Raw genomic sequence first — 21754 nt, forward strand, 5'->3', positions numbered from 1 at the left:
TATTCAATTCAATTCAGTTTTATTTATATAGCGCCAAATACAACAAATGTCATCTCAAGGCACTTAGATAATAAAGTCCAATTCAAGCCAACTGGAATTCAATTCATTGTAATCATAATTATTCATAAAATAATCCAATTCATTCATATAGAGCCAATTCAAAAACAGTTTCCTAGCTAAGGAAACCAACAGATTGCACTGACACTTTTTTTTCGGTCCAACCTCCCGTCCTGAGCGCGCCTGAGGAGAGAAACTATGATTACAATTAATTGAATTCCAGTTGGCTTGAATTGGACTTTACTATCTAAGTGCCTTGAGATGACATTTGTTGTATTTGGTGCTATATAAATAAAAATGAATTGAATTGAAAAATATCAGTGACTCCAGAGTAACAGCAGAAAATCAAAGGTCACGCTAACTACAATGTCACTTTAGTCACATTGTAATTTTAATTTTATCGACACCTTAGTTTATTTATTTATTTGCTATACTTTATCTGCCTTTTTTATTTATTTTTTTCCCAACATTATCTTTTTTGAGTTTTCAACATGTTTTCAAAACACACATATATGTACAAGAATAAAACCAAAAACAAGAAAAGAAAAGAAACAACAACAACCAGAACAGTAAACGTTTCTCTATCTTGTCAAGAATAAGCCCATATTATTTCGCTATTGTTTTTTTATTTATTTTTATTTTTATTTGTGATTCCATTTGCTTGTTCTTCCTTTAATGTACCGCTCTTCGCCCTGCGGGGATAAATAAAGTTTTTTCTGATTCTGATGCTGGGTTTCGGCTCCTGGATTTGCCGCGGAGTGAGACCTCCTGTCCTCAGTCCGCGGTGGGCAGAAACTTTTTAAACGTCACTGATCGATCAGTTATTGATTATTTAATCATTATTATCACCCACCGGGTCCTGTAAATGTGCGCATGCGCCCCGTTTAGCTTAGTAAATAAGTACAAATAAATAATAAGTAAATAAATTTCACCGGAAGTTAAAACGAGCGACAAATCTGACGTCACATCCGATGCGGAAGTTGACCGTGAAGACAGCGGCCATCATGCTGAAGGTGCTGCAGGTGTGTGTCCGCAGCAGCGGGTGGAGGAGCGCGGCTTCTGCCGCCCGCAGCGGCTCCTCTGCGGCCGCAGCCAGCGGGAAGAAGCCGCCGGCCGGAGGCCGTCTGACCCGGGCTGCGGTCCGGAGCTGCACCGTGGACCCGAACCTGGAGGAGCAGTTCGTGTTCCTGGACTGTGCAGGTACAGGGGCAGGGGTAGTTAAACAGGGCTGGGGTAGTTAAACAGGTCAGGGGCAGGGGTAGTTAAACAGGGCAGGGGTAGTTCTACAGGTACAGGTCAGGGGTAGTTCTACAGGTACAGGTCAGGGGCAGTTAAACAGGTCAGGGGTAGTTCTACAGGTACAGGTCAGGGGCAGTTAAACAGGTCAGGGGCAGGGGTAGTTAAACAGGGCAGGGGTAGTTAAACAGGTCAGGGGCAGGGGTAGTTAAACAGGGCTTGGGTAGTTAAACAGGGCTTGGGTAGTTAAACAGGTCAGGGGTAGTTCTACAGGTACAGGGGCAGGGGTAGTTAAACAGGGCAGGGGTAGTTAAACAGGTCAGGGGCAGTTCTACAGGTACAGGTCAGGGGCAGTTCTACAGGTACAGGTCAGGAGCAGTTAAACAGGTCAGGGGCAGGGGTAGTTAAACAGGTCAGGGGTAGGGGTAGTTCTACAGGTACAGGTCAGGGGCAGTTCTACAGGTACAGGTCAGGGGCAGTTCTACAGGTACAGGTCAGGGGCAGTTCTACAGGTACAGGTCAGGGGTAGTTAAACAGGTCAGGGGCAGGGGTACTTAAACAGGTCAGGGGTAGGGGTAGTTCTACAGGTACAGGTCAGGGGCAGTTGAACAGGTCAGGGGTAGTTCTACAGGTACAGGTCAGGGGCAGTTAAACAGGTCAGGGGCAGTTAAACAGGTCAGGGGTCACAGGCAGAAGCTCAGTTGGTAACTGAGTCAGTTCCCTTAAACTGCAGTTTGGGCTGTTTTATAACCGTTCACGTGAGATTAAAGACGTTGTTTACGTTCAGCTTGTTTTGATCAGGCAGCTGTGGGGCCACCTGCTCCCTTTAGGCAGCCTGAGGCAGCTGTGGGGCCACCTGCTCCCTTTAGGCAGCCTGAGGCAGCTGTGGGGCCACCTGCTCCCTTTAGGCAGCTGTGGGGCCACCTGCTCCCTTTAGGGTAATATAAAGTGACCAGATGCCCTATCCAAAGTATTTAAAAGAACAATAAAGCCTCTCACAGCTTTTTGGTTTTCAGTGTGAGGATGAGCATCTTCCTTGGGTTAGAGATACGCTACAACTCTTGAAGCTAGAGAAGATTAGACTGGCTTTACGACGTCCTAATAATAATTTCAGTTATGGCAACTTATTATTACACACCTGCTCGGACAGGTATGACGTTTTTATATGTCGTGTGTATATTGTCATTCATCATCACTGAAAACCACATGAATGTTCTCTCACACACCTTTATTATGTCTTCATTTCTTTAATTAATATGATTTATTCTATTTTCATTTAATTTTTTTTGCTTGTCCCCTTGGGGTGGGGGTGTTCTTATATTTCTGTATGTCTTATGTATCATTTTAAATTGTGAAAACCAATAAATAAAGTGGAAAAAAAATATATATATAAAGTGAACAGTGAAGTAAGACGAAATACTGAAATGTGAGCTTTGTACTGCGGGTTCTGCTCAGGTAAACCGAGCCTGTGTGGTTCTGTAGCTTCAGTTCTGGGCGTACTCTGTAGATCTGGTTCTGTTGGTCTGAGTTCTGGTCTCTCCTTGTTCAGGTTCGGAGACGGACCCCCATCAGCAGGAGGAGGAGGAGCTCCTCCGTCAGCTCCGCGTCTCCTCGGCTGCTCCTGGACCGGATCCAGGTGGTCCAGCAGGTCCAGGTGGTCCAGCAGGTCCAGCAGGTCCAGGTGGTCCAGCAGGTCCAGCAGGTCCAGGTGGTCCAGGTGGTCCAGCAGGTCCAGGTGGTCCAGCAGGTCCAGCAGGTCCAGGTGGTCCAGGTGGTCCAGGTGGTCCCGTCTCTCCTCAGAAACACCTGAGGTCCCTGGAGCGCCAGCTGCAGGTGTTGGGGGGCGGTGCCCCGCGGGAGGCGGACCCAGACTCTCTGATCCAGTTCCAGGACTCGGGCTTCCCGCTGGACGCCGCAGCTGCTAAACCACAGAAGAAGAAGAAGCGGAGCGGCGAGCACAAAGTCTTCGGCACGCCGGACGTGAACGAGCCCGTGAGCGACACCGGCTGCTCGGGCTGCGGCGCCCTGCTGCACTGCGCCGCCGCCGCCGTCCCCGGCTACCTGCCCAGCGAGAAGTTCCGGGCGCTGCAGGAGGCGGGGCGGCTGGGCGGCGCCACCTGCCAGCGCTGCCACCTGCTGACGCACCACCAGAGGGCGCTGCGCCTGACGCTGTCCCGGGACCAGTACCGGGCCGTGGTGCGGCAGCTCCGGGCCCGCGGCGGCCTGGTGCTGCTCATCGTGGACCTGCTGGACCTGCCCGACTCCATCGTGCCCGACCTCGCCGACCTGGTGGGCGCCACCAAGCACGTGGTCGTCCTCGGCAACAAGGTGGACCTGCTGCCGGGGGACTCGCCCAACTACCTGCAGCGGATCCGGCGGCAGCTCCTCCGGTACTGCCAGGACGCCGGCTTCGGCGCCCAGGTGACCGACGTCCACCTGATCAGCGCCAAGACCGGCTACGGCACGGAGGCGCTGATCTCCAGCCTGCAGCGGTCCTGGAAGTACAACGGCGACGTGTTCCTGGTGGGCTGCGCCAACGCCGGCAAGTCCACGCTCTTCAACGCGCTGCTGGAGTCCGACTACTGCAAGTCCAGAGCCGCCGGCGCCGTCCACAAGGCCACCATCTCCCCCTGGCCCGGTCAGTACCAGACTCCACCCACATTTCCTCTTATTTAAGCCGTGTTTGGGTTACTCAGGGACGGCCTTCAGAGCCGGAGGCCAGAAGCTTTCCGAAGCCCAAGGTTCTGCTGCTGAATTCAGCCAGAACCCGACCCGGGTCCGAAGCTAGGGATGGGAACTGATAAGATTTTTACGATTCCAATTCCATTTTCGATTCTGCTTAACGATTCGGTTCTTTGTCGGTTCCCTTATCGATTCTCATTTGGAGAAAAAGGACAACAAACCGGTCGATTAGCATCAACTTTGTTTAGTTTAGAAGTAACACGAGTCATGACCTCACAAACCCAACAACAGTGAGGTCCACATTGGTCTATCCTGGCCTGGGTAATTTAACTCTTCCTGCTCTGGTGAAAGGAGAAGCTGGAGGTAGAGGTGAACTGGGGGTAGTACCACCAGCCTCTGGCTCTGAGCCAGTCAGGCTCTGTCTCTCATGATTTCATCTAAATGTAATGCCTGAGAAGGCATTCATTTAACCTTAACCGTTACTAACAGCAGCTTTTACAATCAGGCAAATGGTGCTAACATGATAGGCAGTGTTTGTTAGTTAGTTACCTGCAGAGTTAGCCGAGGACATGCTAACGTTGCTAACGTTGCTGGGTTCAGATTCACCAACGTTAGTCCGGAGCAGATCGAAAACGCGACATTCATTCATAGTTATTGCATGTTGGTAGTATTTCCTCCCTTTGGTGAAATATTCACTTTGCAAGTTGCCCTGTTGTCGTCTTTTTTAGGGATGTGGAACCAAACTTTCGAGCGTTTGTACCGCTTGGGCGCCATGTTTACTGTTGGCTGCTGGCTGCGCTGGACTCGCCACGCAACGTTGCGTGGTGACGTCATCCGCACCCACTGGAATCGATAAGCCAAACGATTCCAATGAATTGAAACACTGGGAACCGGTTCTCGATTCCCATCCCTATCCAAAGCTGAAGGTTCTGCTGCTGATTTCAGCCAGAACCCGGTCACCGACACGGTCCAAACGCGCGGGGGGTTCAGAGGCTGAGTTTAGTGTTTTCTCCTTAAAACCGTTCCTAATCCATCAGCTGGTGTCATTAACGGGTCGTGGCGGTTTCCTCATCACATGACTGCTTTTCTCGCCGCGGTGCTTTTCAGGGACGACTCTGAACCTGCTGAAGTTCCCCATCATAAACCCGACTCCATACCGGATGTTCCGGCGGCGGCAGCGTCTGACGGAGGCGTCGCAGCAGACGGAGGAGCAGCTGCCGCCAGAAGAGCTGTGGAGGCTGCAGCTCCTCAGTCGCCATGGATACTTAGTGGGTAAGAAGCTGGGAGGCGGGGCCGGGGGCGGAGTCAGGCGGGGTGCTGATCACCTGTTCTCCTGTTCAGGTCGCGTTGGGCGCACATTCCGGTCCAACACCTCCAGAGACGATGAGATCGAGTTCGATCCGGACAGTTTGGCGTTCGGAGAAGACGAGGACGGGCAGGTGACCACGGCAGGTGAGCGCAGAGGAACGTGATTGGACAGTTGAGCTGTGATGTCATAGATCTGGTGTCAAACTAACTCGCTGTTCCTCTTCCTCAGCTGACGGCAGGTCACATGACGAGCTGAGCCACAACGAGCTGAAAGACGCCCACTGGCTGTTCGACACGCCGGGGATCCTGAAGGAGCTGGATGTGAGGCTGCTCTTCTTCTTCTTTTTCTTCTTCTTCTTCTTCTTCTTCTTCTTCTTCTGGTTGGTTTCTGACAGTTTTAACTGAGACTCTGTCCGTCAGGTCCTCAACCTACTGGAGGAGCAGGAGGTCCGGTTGGTGGTTCCGACCCAGGCCATCGTCCCGCGGACCTTCGTGCTGAAGCCCGGAATGAGCCTGTTTGTTGGAGCTCTGGCCCGTCTGGACTTCCTTCAGGTAAAACACCTCAAAAATATTTTGACACACAGAACCGTCCCGGCACGGCCAGATAAAGAGGACACCATGACTCTCAGATACAGAACCCAAACTAACCAGATGACTTAACCTGGTAACTTAGTAACTTAACCTGGTGACTTAACCTGGTAACTTAGTGACTTAACCTGGCAACTTAGTAACTTAACCAGGTGACTTAACCTGGTGACTTAGTAACTTAACCTGGTATATTAACCTGGTAACTTAGTAACTTAACCAGGTGACTTAACCTGGTGACTTAGAAACTTAACCAGGTGACTTAACCTGGTAACTTAGTAACTTAACCTGGTATATTAACCTTGTAACTTAACCTGGTGACTTAACCTGGTAACTTAGTAACTTAACCAGGTGACTTAACCTGGTAACTTAGTAACTTAACCTGGTATATTAACCTGATAACTTAGTAACTTAACCTGGTAATTTAGTAACTTAACCTGGTAACTTAGTAACTTAACTTAGTAACTTAACCTGGTAACTTAGTAACTTAACCTGGTGACTTAACCTGGTAACTTAGTAACTTAACCTGGTAACTTAGTAACTTAACCTGGTATATTAACCTGGTAACTTAGTCACTTAACCTGGTGACTTAACCTGGTAACTTAGTAACTTAACCTGATATATTAACCTGGTAACTTAGTAACTTAACCAGGTGACTTAACCTGGTAACTTAGTATGTTAACCTGGTGACTTAACCTGGTAACTTAGTAACTTAACCTGGTAATTTAGTAACTTAACCTGGTGAATTAACCTGGTAACTTAACCTGGTAACTTAGTAAATTAACCTGGTAACTTAGTAACTTAACCAGGTGACTTAACCTGGTAACTTAGTAACTTAACCTGGAATATTAACCTGGTAATTTAGTAACTTAACCTGGTGACTTAGTAACTTAACCTGGTGACTTAACCTGGTAACTCAACCTGGTAACTTGGTGACTTAACCTGGTAACTTAGTAACTTAACCAGGTGACTTAACCTGGTAACTTAGTATGTTAACCTGGTGACTTAACCTGGTAACTTAGTAACTTAACCAGGTGACTTAACCTGGTAACTTAGTATGTTAACCTGGTGACTTAACCTGGTAACTTAGTAACTTAACCTGGTGAATTAACCTGGTAACTCAACCTGGTAACTTAGTAAATTAACCTGGTAACTTAGTAACTTAACCTGGTAATTTAGTAACTTAACCAGGTGACTTAACCTGGTGACTTAGTAACTTAACCTGGTATATTAACCTGGTAACTTAGTAACTTAACCAGGTGACTTAACCTGGTGACTTAGAAACTTAACCAGGTGACTTAACCTGGTAACTTAGTAACTTAACCTGGTATATTAACCTTGTAACTTAACCTGGTGACTTAACCTGGTAACTTAGTAACTTAACCAGGTGACTTAACCTGGTAACTTAGTAACTTAACCTGGTATATTAACCTGATAACTTAGTAACTTAACCTGGTAATTTAGTAACTTAACCTGGTAACTTAGTAACTTAACTTAGTAACTTAACCTGGTAACTTAGTAACTTAACCTGGTGACTTAACCTGGTAACTTAGTAACTTAACCTGGTAACTTAGTAACTTAACCTGGTATATTAACCTGGTAACTTAGTCACTTAACCTGGTGACTTAACCTGGTAACTTAGTAACTTAACCTGATATATTAACCTGGTAACTTAGTAACTTAACCAGGTGACTTAACCTGGTAACTTAGTATGTTAACCTGGTGACTTAACCTGGTAACTTAGTAACTTAACCAGGTGACTTAACCTGGTAACTTAGTATGTTAACCTGGTGACTTAACCTGGTAACTTAGTAACTTAACCTGGTAACTCAACCTGGTAACTTAGTAAATTAACCTGGTAACTTAGTAACTTAACCTGGTAATTTAGTAACTTAACCTGGTGAATTAACCTGGTAACTTAACCTGGTAACTTAGTAAATTAACCTGGTAACTTAGTAACTTAACCAGGTGACTTAACCTGGTAACTTAGTAACTTAACCTGGTGACTTAACCTGGTAACTTAGTAACTTAACCTGGAATATTAACCTGGTAACTTAGTAACTTAACCTGGTGACTTAGTAACTTAACCTGGTGACTTAACCTGGTAACTCAACCTGGTAACTTAGTGACTTAACCTGGTGACTTAACCTGTTAACTTAGTGACTTAACCTGGTAACTTAATAACTTAACCTGGTAACTTAGTAACTTAACCAGGTGACTTAACCTGGTAACTTAGTAACTTAATCTGGTGACTTAACCTGGTAACTTAGTAACTTAACCTGGTATATTAACCTGGTAACTTAGTAACTTACCCTGGTATATTAACCTGGTAACTTAGTAACTTAACCTGGTGACTTAACCTGGTAACTTAGTGACTTAACCTGGTAACTTAGTAACTTAACCTGGTAACTTAGTAACTTAACCAGGTGACTTAACCTGGTAACTTAGTAACTTAACCAGGTGACTTAACCTGGTAACTTAGTAACTTAACCTGGTATATTAACCCGGTAACTTAGTAACTTAACCTGGTGACTTAGTGACTTAACCTGGTGAATTAACCTGGTAACTTAGTAACTTAACCTTGTATATTAACCCCGTAACTTAGTAACTTAACCTGGTGACTTAGTGACTTAACCAGGTGACTTAACCTGGTAACTTAGTAACTTAACCTGGTATATTAACCTGGTAACTTAGTAACTTACCCTGGTATATTAACCTGGTAACTTAGTAACTTAACCTGGTGACTTAACCTGGTAACTTAGTGACTTAACCTGGTAACTTAGTAACTTAACCTGGTAACTTAGTAACTTAACCAGGTGACTTAACCTGGTAACTTAGTAACTTAACCTGGAATATTAACCTGGTAACTTAGTAACTTAACCTGGTGACTTAGTAACTTAACCTGGTGACTTAACCTGGTAACTCAACCTGGTAACTTAGTGACTTAACCTGGTGACTTAACCTGTTAACTTAGTGACTTAACCTGGTAACTTAATAACTTAACCTGGTAACTTAGTGACTTAACCTGGTAACTTAGTAACTTAACCTGGTGACTTAACCTGGTAACTTAGTAACTTAACCTGGTATATTAACCTGGTAACTTAGTAACTTACCCTGGTATATTAACCTGGTAACTTAGTAACTTAACCTGGTGACTTAACCTGGTAACTTAGTGACTTAACCTGGTAACTTAGTAACTTAACCTGGTAACTTAGTAACTTAACCAGGTGACTTAACCTGGTAACTTAGTAACTTAACCAGGTGACTTAACCTGGTAACTTAGTAACTTAACCTGGTATATTAACCCGGTAACTTAGTAACTTAACCTGGTGACTTAGTGACTTAACCTGGTGAATTAACCTGGTAACTTAACCTGGTGACTTAACCTGGTAACTTAGTAACTTAACCAGGTGACTTAACCTGGTATATTAACCTGGAAACTTAGTAACTCAACCTGGTGACTTAAAGGGGAACTGCGGTATTTTCCACATTAAGCCTCTTTTCTGAGTCGTCTGCAGTGTTTTAGAACCCCCCTCACCGCTTTTTTGATGTTTACTGCTGTCTCCGGTATTTGCCTAATTTTGATTCTTCTCAACCTGCTTCAGAATGGCAAGTCATGCTCATGTCCAAAAAGGTCCGTAAAAGCACCATAAACGTCCGTTTTCAAAATCATCAACTCACCGGAGTGGTTACTGGTGTGCACTGGTAATCCATATCACATTTCGTTGCGAAAAGTTGCTTCTGTCGTGTTTTATTTGGCAGCTCGTTCATGCTCGCACTATTTTCTTAGCGGTGGCGGAGTGATATCAACGAACATCCAGTACAAAATGTCAAATAAAACACGACAGAAGCAACTTTTCGCAACGAAATTTGATATGGATTACCATAGTAACTTAACCTGGTAAGTTAACTCAGTAGCATCATGCCGTTGAACAGAAGAGCTGACGGGCATCATGGTAACTTCAGGTTAGTAACCAGTTCTGGGTCCACAGGGAGGAAAGGCCGGCTGGTTTTCAGTTCTGGCCTCCGGTCGGGTTCCCGTCCACGTCACCAGTTTGGAAAAAGCCGACGCCGTCTATGAGAAACACGCCGGACACACTCTGCTGGGGGTGAGTCACATGACCATGGTCTGCTCCATGCTGCGTTCAGGTGCCTGTAACTCTGCTCTGTGCTGCGTTCAGGTGCCTGTAACTCTGCTCTGTGCTGCGTTCAGGTGCCTGTAACTCTGCTCCGTGCTGCGTTCAGGTGCCTGTAACTCTGCTCCGTGCTGCGTTCAGGTGCCTGTAACTCTGCTCCGTGCTGCGTTCAGGTGCCTGTAACTCTGCTCCGTGCTGCATTCAGGTGCCTGTAACTCTGCTCTGTGCTGCGTTCAGGAGCCTGTAACTCTGCTCTGTGCTGCGTTCAGGTGCCTGTAGGCGGGTCGGAGCGTATGAAGCGGTTTCCAGCGTTGGTTCCTCAGGAGTTCACGTTGGAGGGTCGAGGTTACCTGGAGGCTGCTGCTGATATCAAGCTGTCGTCTGCAGGTAAACACCTTCCACCTGTCCCTCACCTGTCCCACACCTGTGTGTCTCACCTGCGTGTCTCTCACCTGTGTCTCTCACCTGTCCCTCACCTGTCTCAGGCTGGGTTGCTGTGACGGCGAAGGAGGGCGAGCAGCTGCATCTGAGGGTCCACGGCCCCCCGGCGGCGGGCTTTGGCCTGCGGACGCCGCCGCTGCTGCCTCACATCGTGTCTCTTAAAGGAGAGCGCGTTCGTAAATCCGCCGCCTACAAACCGCTGAAGGGGGCGGGGCTTCTGGACAGAGGCCTGTCTGCCACAGGGGCAACAACGCTTCAGGTCAAGAAGAAGAAGAAGAAGTGAGGGGGCGGAGCCTCAGTGAGACGCTGTGATGAACGGTTTCAGTGCGTTCTGATGAGCAGAACCAGAACCAGAACCTCTGCTGGTTCTGATCTTTGTTTGTTCACCGGGTTTAATCCAGATTTCTGTCTTTGTTCCATTTCAGAGATTAAATGATGAAACGTGTAACTGAGGTCTTATTAAACCTTTAATCAGGGTCAGAACTCTGACCCGTATTCTTCATAGGCTTCAGTTTCCTCTGGGATCATTTTATAATGTTGGTTTAACTCTCCGAGCGTTGCATGGTCAGGCTCCACCTTCCATCAGTGGTCTGATCCGGCTCGGGATCTGAGGTCTGTGGACCAGAACCTCCTGATGGTGCCGGACCAGAGGAGGCCGATCCTTCCGCTCTCTCTGCGCTCGATGGAGTCTGTTGAGTCTTCAAAAGGCAACTTAAGACCTTTTTATGTGTTCAGGTTTTTGCTGAATTATCGTAGGGCTGCTATGATTGTGACTGAGTTTCCTTTTAAACTTTTACTTTTATGTTTCTGTTGTAACTGTAAAGCGTTTTATGAAGGGCGCTGTATAAATAAAGCTTACTTACAGCTACATGCTAACATGCTAACCTGTTTCCCTCTGGGTCCAACAGAGGAACTTTGGCTGTGTTCCAAACCGCCTACTACTCCTACTAACTTTAACTTTTTTAAGTTCCCGGATGCATACTAGATTCTCCTAAATGTTGGGTATGCATCATGAGGTTACTACTCATACTCAAACTACCCAAGATGCAACGTGACGTCGCCAATCGTCATTTCCTGTCAAAACGGCAGTTTCAAGCTAGCTACAACGAGGGTAGGTTCACTTCCTGTTTTCAAAACAAAAGCACCAATTGTATGGTAATGGCTTTCCCTATGATAAAAGGCAACGGGTATTTTATTTTGTGAAAATAACAGGAAGTGCGTTAGCTCACTGCGGCTAGCTTTAGTAGCACCGAATTCGTGGGAACAAAATAGTAAACAGCCGGTATTTTGTCAGGTTTTCAACACGTTGGGGATCTAAACGACTACTTTCTCTCCTGAAAATGTTTCAAATGTTGCTAAAGTTTACAGAGTTTAGAGCTTAAGGGAAATCAGCTTCAGGCCGGCTGATTTCGGCTCGGGCAGGAGCGCAATGCATTGTGGGTAAACGCTCTGCATACTGTCTGTATGTAGTAGGCGGTTTCGAACACAGCCTATCTGTTCGTCCTCTTATGTCAATCAAAACTACAAAATGTCAAAACCATAATAAACTAAATTAAATCAAACGGCCACTGAGGGAATTTACGCAGGTAAAATGAGTCCATTGTCCAGGCAAAAAAAACGAGGTTTCTTCAGGCTCCAACCAAGCAAACGTACAAAGAACAATGGGCCTTTGGGTTAGGGTTGCCCTGGTAAAAACCATCAGCCCTCCCAGTGCGCCCCAGCTAACCAGTGCTTTCAAAATAAAAGCATAATTAAATACCCAAATATCATGAACAACCAAAACAGGTGTATTCCCCAAACTAAACCCCCCAAAGATAACTAAAGAGTAAGTGAGCCAAAGAGCTCGTACATTCTGTCTGCAGAGCTGGAGGGTTGTTGGTGTGACAGGAACAGCTTCATCATGTTTCTGCTTTAAATCAGTTTAACCCAAACATGTCAGAACGTCACCTTTAAGATGGTTATCGGATCAGACTCTGTGGTTCTGGCCACATTTAAATGTTGCTTCAGTCCGTTTGAAGTGAAACGTCAGCACACGAATGGCTCCGCCCTCAGGAACCAGCTGTTACCGCCAGCCTCGGGGTTCTGGTTCTGGTTCTGGTCGTATTGCTGCTGTGAATGTGTTCAAACCTGATCAATAAACTCAATAATCACCAGTTTGAGTCTGAATCTTTATTTAAAAAGAACAAGAAGACAGAGCTGTGAGTTTCTAACTGATGAAGCTCAGACGGTGAAAGTTCTGGTTCTGATGGTGATGAAGCCCGACCCGATCACAGCCTTCATCCAAGGGAACCGGACCCGTGACGGGCCTCTGCTTTGGCACGGAAATATTTACAGTCTGAAACTTTAAGGCAACGTCTCACTCTTCATCATCATCATCATCAGAACCGGGTCGCCCCGACAACCGTCCATACGGGCACGTTAAAAACAGGAAGCAGCTGATTGTCAGAGGGGCTGAAGCTCATGGTTCTGACCCAAATAGGGCGGAATAATCGATGTCCGGAACCAGGGCCCGGTTTTACACAGAACCAGGGCCCATTTACACAGAACCAGGGCCCGGTTTTACACAGAACCAGGGCCCATTTACACAGAACCAGGGCCCGGTTTTACACAGAACCAGGGCCCATTTACACAGAACCAGGGCCCGGTTTTACACAGAACCAGGGCCCGGTTTTACACAGAACCAGGGCCCATTTACACAGAACCAGGGCCCGGTTTTACACAGAACCAGGGCCCGGTTAAACACAGAACCAGGGCCCATTTACACAGAACCAGGGCCCGGTTAAACACAGAACCAGGGCCCATTTACACAGAACCAGGGCCCGGTTAAACACAGAACCAGGGCCCATTTACACAGAACCAGGGCCCGGTTAAACACAGAACCAGGGCCCAGTTAGAACCGGAGGATGACCACACATCAGGATTCACTGATCAGAACCGTCGTTTTAACTTTAATTAATAAACAAGTGGACCGTTGCCATGGAAACCGTTGGGTTTTTTACAGATTCTGCGGGAGTCCGTCAGACGGACCCGAAGGTTCTGAGGTGAACTGGACCCTGATGTTTGAACATCTGTCTCGGGTTCAGAGCCTGAAAACCATAAAAAAATGAAAACAAATTCATGTCGGGTCGGGCCGCTCGGTTCTGGTTCTGAACTGACTTTAAAGCGGCCCACGGGCGGTTCTGGAGGCGCCGGCAGAGAAATCACTTCTGGGCCTTGCCGGCGCCGTCCATGTAGTAGACGTTGACCAGGTGGCGGTTGAGGTGGCGCCGGTACTCGGGCTCCAGCGGGAAGGTCCGGTCGCAGAAGATGCACATGTGGCCCTTCAGCGCCGGGGGCGCCGCCAGCTCCTCGGTGGGCGTCTCCGGGTCGTTGGCCATCTTGGCCGACCCGGCGGCGTTCCCGTTCAGGCCCGAGTCGTCGCTGCCCTCCGAGGCGCTGTCGCTGATGTCACTTCCTCCTTCGTGGCTGCTGTGGATGCCTTCATCGTCCTCGGGGTCGGCGGGTCGGCCGCGCTGGCCCGGCAGCACCAGGGGGGGCGGCGAGGTGGGTTTGATGAAGGTTGGTGCGGTCCGGTTCTGTTCTCGGTCTGCGGCGGCCCGGTCCGAGGCCCGGTCTGTGGCGGCCCGGTCTGTGGCGGCCCGGTCTGTGGTGGCCCGGTCTGTGGCGGCCCGGTTCTGTTCCCGGTCTGTGGCGGCCCGGTCTGAGGCGGCCCGGTTCTGTTCCCGGTCTGTGGCGGCCCGGTTCTGTTCCCGGTCTGTGGCGGCCCGGTCTGTGGCGGCCCGGTTCTGTTCCCGGTCTGTGGCGGCCTGGTCCGAGGCGGCCCGGTCTGTGGCGGCCCGGTTCTGTTCCCGGTCTGTGGCGGCCTGGTCCGAGGCCCGGTCTGTGGTGGCCCGGTCTGTGGCGGCCCGGTTCTGTTCCCGGTCTGTGGCGGCCCGGTCTGTAGTGGCCCGGTCTGTGGCGGCCCGGTTCTGTTCCCGGTCTGTGGCGGCCCGGTCTGTGGCGGCCCAGTCTGAGGCGGCCCGGTTCTGTTCCCGGTCTGTGGCGGCCCGGTCTTTGGCGGCCCGGTCCACGGCAGCACTCAGAGTCTCATCAGGTTCTGGTGAAACCGGGCTCTCTATGGAGGAGCTAATTTGGACAAGACCACTACTTGTCGGTTCAGGTTTTGCCGTTTGAGTCGGGTTCTCCGGCTGAACAGAATCTTCCAGAGCCGGGCCGATAGCAGAACTGGGAACAGAACCGGGAGCAGAACCGGGAGCAGAAACGGGAACAGAACCGGGAGCAGAACCAGTCTCGCCTTCCTCTGGACCCCCCAGCTGCTGCAGGGTTGCTGAGGCCTTCTTGCTGGAGGTTCTGGTCTTCTTCTGCTTCGCAGGCGTCCCTTTGTTGGACCGTGCGCTCGGCCCGGAACCGTTCACCTCACCGGTACCACCCGGGGAGGGTTTGGACCTCCCAGCCGGGGCAACCTTCACACGCCGCTGGGTCTTGGAGGACTTCTGGGACAGATCCAAAGCCTCGGCTGCTTTCCTCTTCGCGGGCTTTTCTTTGGCCGCCTTCTCCTTCGGACTCTTCTCGGGAGGGTCCGGGTTCTGTTCCTGCACGGGTTCTGGTTCTGGTGTCCTCTCCGACCTCTTTGGACCGGACCTCCTGTTTTTACTTCTGTTCTCCTTCTCGGGCCTCAGCTTCTGGTCCTCCTCTGAACTCTCCACCTTGGCTCTGAGTTTCTGGGCTGTGGGCGGTTCTGCTGGTCCTGCTGGTCCTGCTGGTCCTGCTGGTCCTGCTGGTCCTGCTGGGTTCTGGACGCCGGTTTTCTCCGCTGAGGGCCTCTTGGCTCTCTTCTTCAGCTTGCCGTCTGTTGGCGCCTCGGTTGGACCTTTGGCGGTTTGGGCGCTCGCCGCAGGACACTCGCCGACCTTCTTCTGCCGGGTCGTGACCTTCTTCTCCGACTCCTTCGCCCTCGCCGGCCGCTCCTTCTCAGACGTGGCGTTCGCTTTCCTCGCCAACTTGTCGGGAGTGTCGCTCTGAGCCGGGTGGTCCCCACAAGACCGGGCGCCCCTCTTGATGGACAGATTGATCGGGCTGGACCCGCCGTCCTCGCCGTCCTCGTCGTCCTCGCCGTCCTCGCAACTGGAGGACGTGTCCGTCTTCTTCGCTTCTTCGCTCTCCTCTGAGCCCTCCGGACCGGGTTTCTTGACCCGCAGCTTGACCTTGGACACGTCCAGCGCCACCTCGCAGCCGGAGTGCCGGGACTTGATGTGGTACTGCAGGTTGCACTTCTTGGAGGCGGCGTACTTGCAGAGCGGGCAGAGGAACTGCCGCGGGTTCAGGTGCAGCTCCACGTGCTTCTTGAAGTTGCTGCGGTCGGCGGTCTTGTACTCGCAGTACGGGCAGGACAGCGGTTTGGGCCCGTTGTGGACCTGGCGGGCGTGTCGGGTCACCTCGTGCTGGTTGGCGGCCAGATAGGAGCAGCTCTCGCATTTGAAAGGACGTTCACCTGCAGACAGGAAGAGGGAAAAGGTTCAGATCCCAGGGACAGGAGGACACATCGGGGGGGGGGGGGGGGGGGGGTAGCATGCTGACTGAGGCCTGCAGAGTCTGAGATGTAGCTCTGGGGTTTCTGACCTTGGGGTGACCTTTAACCTTTAACATGCTGACTGAGGCCCGCAGAGTCTGAGATGTAGCTCTTGGGTTTCTGACCTTGGGGTGACCTTTAACCTTTAGCATGCTAGCTGAGGCCTGCAGAGTCTGAGATGTAGCTCTTGGGTTTCTGACCTTGGGGTGACCTTTAACCTTTAACATGCTGACTGAGGCCCGCAGAGTCTGAGATGTAGCTCTTGGGTTTCTGACCTTGGGGTGACCTTTAACCTTTAACATGCTAGCTGAGGCCCGCAGAGTCTGAGATGTAGCTCTTGGGTTTCTGACCTTGGGGTGACCTTTAACCTTTAACATGCTGACTAAGGCCCGCAGAGTCTGAGATGTAGCTCTTGGGTTTCTGACCTTGGGGTGACCTTTAACCTTTAACATGCTGACTGAGGCCTGCAGGGTCTGAGATGTAGCTCTTGGGTTTCTGACCTTGGGGTGACCTTTAACCTTTAACATGCTAACTGAGGCCTGCAGAGTCTGAGATGTAGCTCTTGGGTTTCTGACCTTGGGGTGACCTTTAACCTTTATCATGCTGACTGAGGCCTGCAGAGTCTGAGATGTAGCTCTGGGGTTTCTGACCTTGGGGTGACCTTTAACCTTTAACATGCTAGCTGAGGCCTGCAGAGTCTGAGATGTAGCTCTGGGGTTTCTGACCTTGGGGTGACCTTTAACCTTTAGCATGCTAGCTGAGGCCTGCAGGGTCTGAGATGTAGCTCTGGGGTTTCTGACCTTGGGGTGACCTTTAACCTTTAGCATGCTAGCTGAGGCCTGCAGGGTCTGAGATGTAGCTCTTGGGTTTCTGACCTTGGGGTGACCTTTAACCTTTAACATGCTAGCTGAGGCCCGCAGAGTCTGAGATGTAGCTCTTGGGTTTCTGACCTTGGGGTGACCTTTAACCTTTAACATGCTGACTGAGGCCCGCAGAGTCTGAGATGTAGCTCTTGGGTTTCTGACCTTGGGGTGACCTTTAACCTTTAACATGCTAGCTGAGGCCCGCAGAGTCTGAGATGTAGCTCTTGGGTTTCTGACCTTGGGGTGACCTTTAACCTTTAACATGCTGACTAAGGCCCGCAGAGTCTGAGATGTAGCTCTTGGGTTTCTGACCTTGGGGTGACCTTTAACCTTTAACATGCTGACTGAGGCCTGCAGGGTCTGAGATGTAGCTCTTGGGTTTCTGACCTTGGGGTGACCTTTAACCTTTAACATGCTAACTGAGGCCTGCAGGGTCTGAGATGTAGCTCTTGGGTTTCTGACCTTGGGGTGACCTTTAACCTTTAACATGCTAACTGAGGCCTGCAGAGTCTGAGATGTAGCTCTTGGGTTTCTGACCTTGGGGTGACCTTTAACCTTTATCATGCTGACTGAGGCCTGCAGAGTCTGAGATGTAGCTCTGGGGTTTCTGACCTTGGGGTGACCTTTAACCTTTAACATGCTAGCTGAGGCCTGCAGAGTCTGAGATGTAGCTCTGGGGTTTCTGACCTTGGGGTGACCTTTAACCTTTAACATGCTAGCTGAGGCCTGCAGAGTCTGAGATGTAGCTCCTGGGTTTCTGACCTTGGGTTGACCTTTAACCTTTAACATGCTAACTGAGGCCTGCAGGGTCTGAGATGTAGCTCTTGGGTTTCTGACCTTGGGGTGACCTTTAACCTTTAACATTTGATGGGGAAGCAGGTCTGTTCATGCAGGGGTTTGGGTTCGGGGATCACGTCCACACAGAGCGGCATGTTTTCATACTGATCTGCTGCAGCATGAACGCCTCACAACAACAACAACAACAACAACAACAACAACAACAACACGACACTCAGGAAGTTTGTCACTTTACCATGAAAGTCCACCTGGACGGCATGAGTGAGAGCAACAGAAACACAGATGAGTGAGAACAGACACAACATCACACAGCTGCTGCACATCTGGCAGCTCAAAACAGTCATGTGACCACACAGGTGGTCCTAGGGTCTACAGATTAGCATCTGTAGCTCAATACGCTGTGATCGGTCTGCATCCCTGTGATTGGTCTGCATCCCTGTGATTGGTCTGTGATTGGTCTGAATCCCTGTGATTGGTCTGTGATCGGTCTGCATCCCTGTGATTGGTCTGCATCCCTGTGATTGGTCTGTGATTGGTCTGCATCCCTGTGATTGGTCTGTGATCGGTCTGCATCCCTGTGATTGGTCTGCATCCCTGTGATTGGTCTGTGATTGGTCTGCGTCCCTGTGATTGGTCTGTGATTAGTCTGCGTCCCTGTGATTGGTCTGTGATTGGTCTGTGATTGGTCTGCGTCCCTGTGATTGGTCTGCATCCCTGTGATTGGTCTGTGATCGGTCTGTATCTCTGTGATCGGTCTGTGATCGGTCTGTATCCCTGTGATCGGTCTGTGATCGGTCTGTATCCCTGTGATCGGTCTGTGATCGGTCTGTATCCCTGTGATCGGTCTGTGATCGGTCTGTGATCGGTCTGTATCTCTGTGATCGGTCTGTGATCGGTCTGTATCTCTGTGATCGGTCTGTATCTCTGTGATTGGTCTGTGATCGGTCTGCATCCCTGTGATTGGTCTGCATCCCTGTGATTGGTCTGCATCCCTCTGATCGGTCTGCGTCCCTGTGATTGGTCTGTGATTGGTCTGAATCCCTGTGATTGGTCTGTGATCGGTCTGCATCCCTGTGATTGGTCTGTGATCGGTCTGCATCCCTGTGATCGGTCTGCATCCCTGTGATTGGTCTGTGATCGGTCTGCATCCCTGTGATTGGTCTGTATCTCTGTGATCAGTCTGCATCCCTGTGATTGGTCTGTGATCGGTCTGCATCCCTGTGATCGGTCTGCGTCCCTGTGATTGGTCTGCATCCCTGTGATTGGTCTGTGATTGGTCTGCATCCCTGTGATTGGTCTGTGATTGGTCTGCATCCCTGTGATTGGTCTGCATCCCTGTGATTGGTCTGTGATCGGTCTGTATCTCTGTGATCGGTCTGTGATCGGTCTGTATCCCTGTGATTGGTCTGTATCTCCGTGATTGGTCTGTATCTCTGTGATCGGTCTGTGATCGGTCTGTATCTCTGTGATCGGTCTGTATCTCTGTGATTGGTCTGTGATTGGTCTGAATCCCTGTGATTGGTCTGTGATCGGTCTGAATCCCTGTGATTGGTCTGTGATCGGTCTGAATCCCTGTGATTGGTCTGTGATCGGTCTGCATCCCTGTGATTGGTCTGTGATCGGTCTGCATCCCTGTGATTGGTCTGTGATCGGTCTGCATCCCTGTGATCGGTCTGCATCCCTGTGATTGGTCTGTGATCGGTCTGCATCCCTGTGATTGGTCTGTATCTCTGTGATCAGTCTGCATCTCTGTGATTGGTCTGTGATCGGTCTGCATCCCTGTGATTGGTCTGTATCTCTGTGATCAGTCTGCATCCCTGTGATTGGTCTGTGATCGGTCTGCATCCCTGTGATCGGTCTGTGATCGGTCTGCATCCCTGTGATTGGTCTGCATCCCTGTGATTGGTCTGCATCCCTGTGATCGGTCTGCGTCCCTGTGATTGGTCTGCATCCCTGTGATTGGTCTGTGATTGGTCTGTGATTGGTCTGCATCCCTGTGATTGGTCTGTGATTGGTCTGCATCCCTGTGATTGGTCTGTGATTGGTCTGTGATTGGTCTGCATCCCTGTGATTGGTCTGTGATTGGTCTGTGATTGGTCTGTATCCCTGTGATCGGTCTGTATGTCTGTGATCGGTCTGTATCTCTGTGATTGGTCTGTATCTCTGTGATCGGTCTGTATCTCTGTGATCGGTCTGCATCCCTGTGATTGGTCTGTGATTGGTCTGCGTCCCTGTGATTGGTCTGTGATTAGTCTGTGATTGGTCTGCATCCCTGTGATTGGTCTGTGATTGGTCTGCGTCCCTGTGATTGGTCTGTGATTAGTCTGTGATTGGTCTGCATCCCTGTGATTGGTCTGTGATTAGTCTGTGATTGGTCTGCGTCCCTGTGATTGGTCTGTGATCGGTCTGTATCTCTGTGATCGGTCTGTGATCGGTCTGTATCCCTGTGATTGGTCTGTATCTCCGTGATTGGTCTGTATCTCTGTGATCGGTCTGTGATCGGTCTGTATCTCTGTGATCGGTCTGTATCTCTGTGATTGGTCTGCATCCCTGTGATCGGTCTGCGTCCCTGTGATTGGTCTGTGATTGGTCTGAATCCCTGTGATTGGTCTGTGATTGGTCTGCGTCCCTGTGATTGGTCTGTGATCGGTCTGTATCCCTGTGATTGGTCTGTGATTGGTCTGCGTCCCTGTGATTGGTCTGTGATCGGTCTGCATCCCTGTGATTGGTCTGTGATCGGTCTGTATCCCTGTGATCGGTCTGCATCCCTGTGATTGGTCTGTGATCGGTCTGCATCCCTGTGATTGGTCTGTGATCGGTCTGCATCCCTGTGATTGGTCTGTGATCGGTCTGCATCCCTGTGATCGGTCTGCATCCCTGTGATTGGTCTGTGATCGGTCTGCATCCCTGTGATTGGTCTGTGATCGGTCTGTGATTGGTCTGCGTCCCTGTGATTGGTCTGCATCCCTGTGATTGGTCTGTGATTGGTCTGTGATTGGTCTGCATCCCTGTGATTGGTCTGTATCTCTGTGATTGGTCTGTATCTCTGTGATCGGTCTGTATCTCTGTGATCGGTCTGTATCTCTGTGATCGGTCTGCATCCCTGTGATTGGTCTGTGATTGGTCTGCGTCCCTGTGATTGGTCTGTGATTGGTCTGTGATTGGTCTGTGATTGGTCTGCGTCCCTGTGATCGGTCTGTATCTCTGTGATCGGTCTGTGATCGGTCTGTATCTCTGTGATTGGTCTGTATCTCTGTGATCGGTCTGTGATCGGTCTGTGATCGGTCTGTATCTCTGTGATCGGTCTGTATCTCTGTGATTGGTCTGCGTCCCTGTGATTGGTCTGTGATTGGTCTGAATCCCTGTGATCGGTCTGCGTCCCTGTGATTGGTCTGTGATTGGTCTGAATCCCTGTGATTGGTCTGTGATTGGTCTGCGTCCCTGTGATTGGTCTGTGATCGGTCTGTATCCCTGTGATCGGTCTGCATCCCTGTGATTGGTCTGTGATCGGTCTGCATCCCTGTGATTGGTCTGTGATCGGTCTGCATCCCTGTGATTGGTCTGTGATCGGTCTGTATCCCTGTGATCGGTCTGCATCCCTGTGATCGGTCTGCATCCCTGTGATCGGTCTGCATCCCTGTGATTGGTCTGTGATCGGTCTGTGATTGGTCTGCGTCCCTGTGATTGGTCTGTGATTGGTCTGTGATTGGTCTGCATCCCTGTGATTGGTCTGTGATTGGTCTGTGATTGCTCTGCATCCCTGTGATTGGTCTGTGATTGGTCTGCATCCCTGTGATTGGTCTGTGATTGGTCTGCATCCCTGTGATTGGTCTGTGATTGGTCTGTGATTGGTCTGTATCCCTGTGATCGGTCTGTATCTCTGTGATTGGTCTGTATCTCTGTGATTGGTCTGTGATTGGTCTGCGTCCCTGTGATTGGTCTGCATCCCTGTGATTGGTCTGTGATTGGTCTGCGTCCCTGTGATTGGTCTGTATCTCTGTGATCGGTCTGTGATCGGTCTGTATCTCTGTGATCGGTCTGTGATCGGTCTGTATCTCTGTGATCGGTCTGTATCTCTG

At 49.9% G+C, this 21754-nt stretch overlaps 2 protein-coding genes across 2 annotated transcripts in view; one reads left to right on the plus strand and one right to left on the minus strand.

Annotated features, from left to right (window-relative positions):
- The first annotated feature begins 1012 nt into the window (after window positions 1-1012).
- noa1 (nitric oxide associated 1) lies at window positions 1013-12598 on the plus strand. Its single transcript, XM_075482051.1, has 9 exons — window positions 1013-1257; window positions 2843-3931; window positions 5083-5247; window positions 5317-5427; window positions 5513-5604; window positions 5704-5835; window positions 9861-9977; window positions 10274-10391; window positions 10490-12598. The coding sequence occupies exons 1-9, from the start codon at window positions 1029-1031 to the stop codon at window positions 10726-10728; spliced, it is 2292 nt and encodes a 763-aa protein (XP_075338166.1). The 5' UTR covers window positions 1013-1028; the 3' UTR covers window positions 10729-12598.
- Window position 12599: 1 nt separating this feature from the next.
- Window positions 12600-21754, minus strand: part of rest (RE1-silencing transcription factor) — a 30687-nt gene continuing 21532 nt past the window's right edge. The window contains exon 6 of the mRNA XM_075482050.1: window positions 12600-15936. Within this exon, the coding sequence (XP_075338165.1) occupies window positions 13646-15936 (2291 nt within the window). The 3' untranslated portion in view covers window positions 12600-13645. The remainder of the gene's footprint in view (window positions 15937-21754) is intronic.

Source organism: Odontesthes bonariensis, chromosome 13 (assembly GCF_027942865.1).
Source record: "Odontesthes bonariensis isolate fOdoBon6 chromosome 13, fOdoBon6.hap1, whole genome shotgun sequence".
Lineage (NCBI taxonomy): Eukaryota > Metazoa > Chordata > Actinopteri > Atheriniformes > Atherinopsidae > Odontesthes > Odontesthes bonariensis.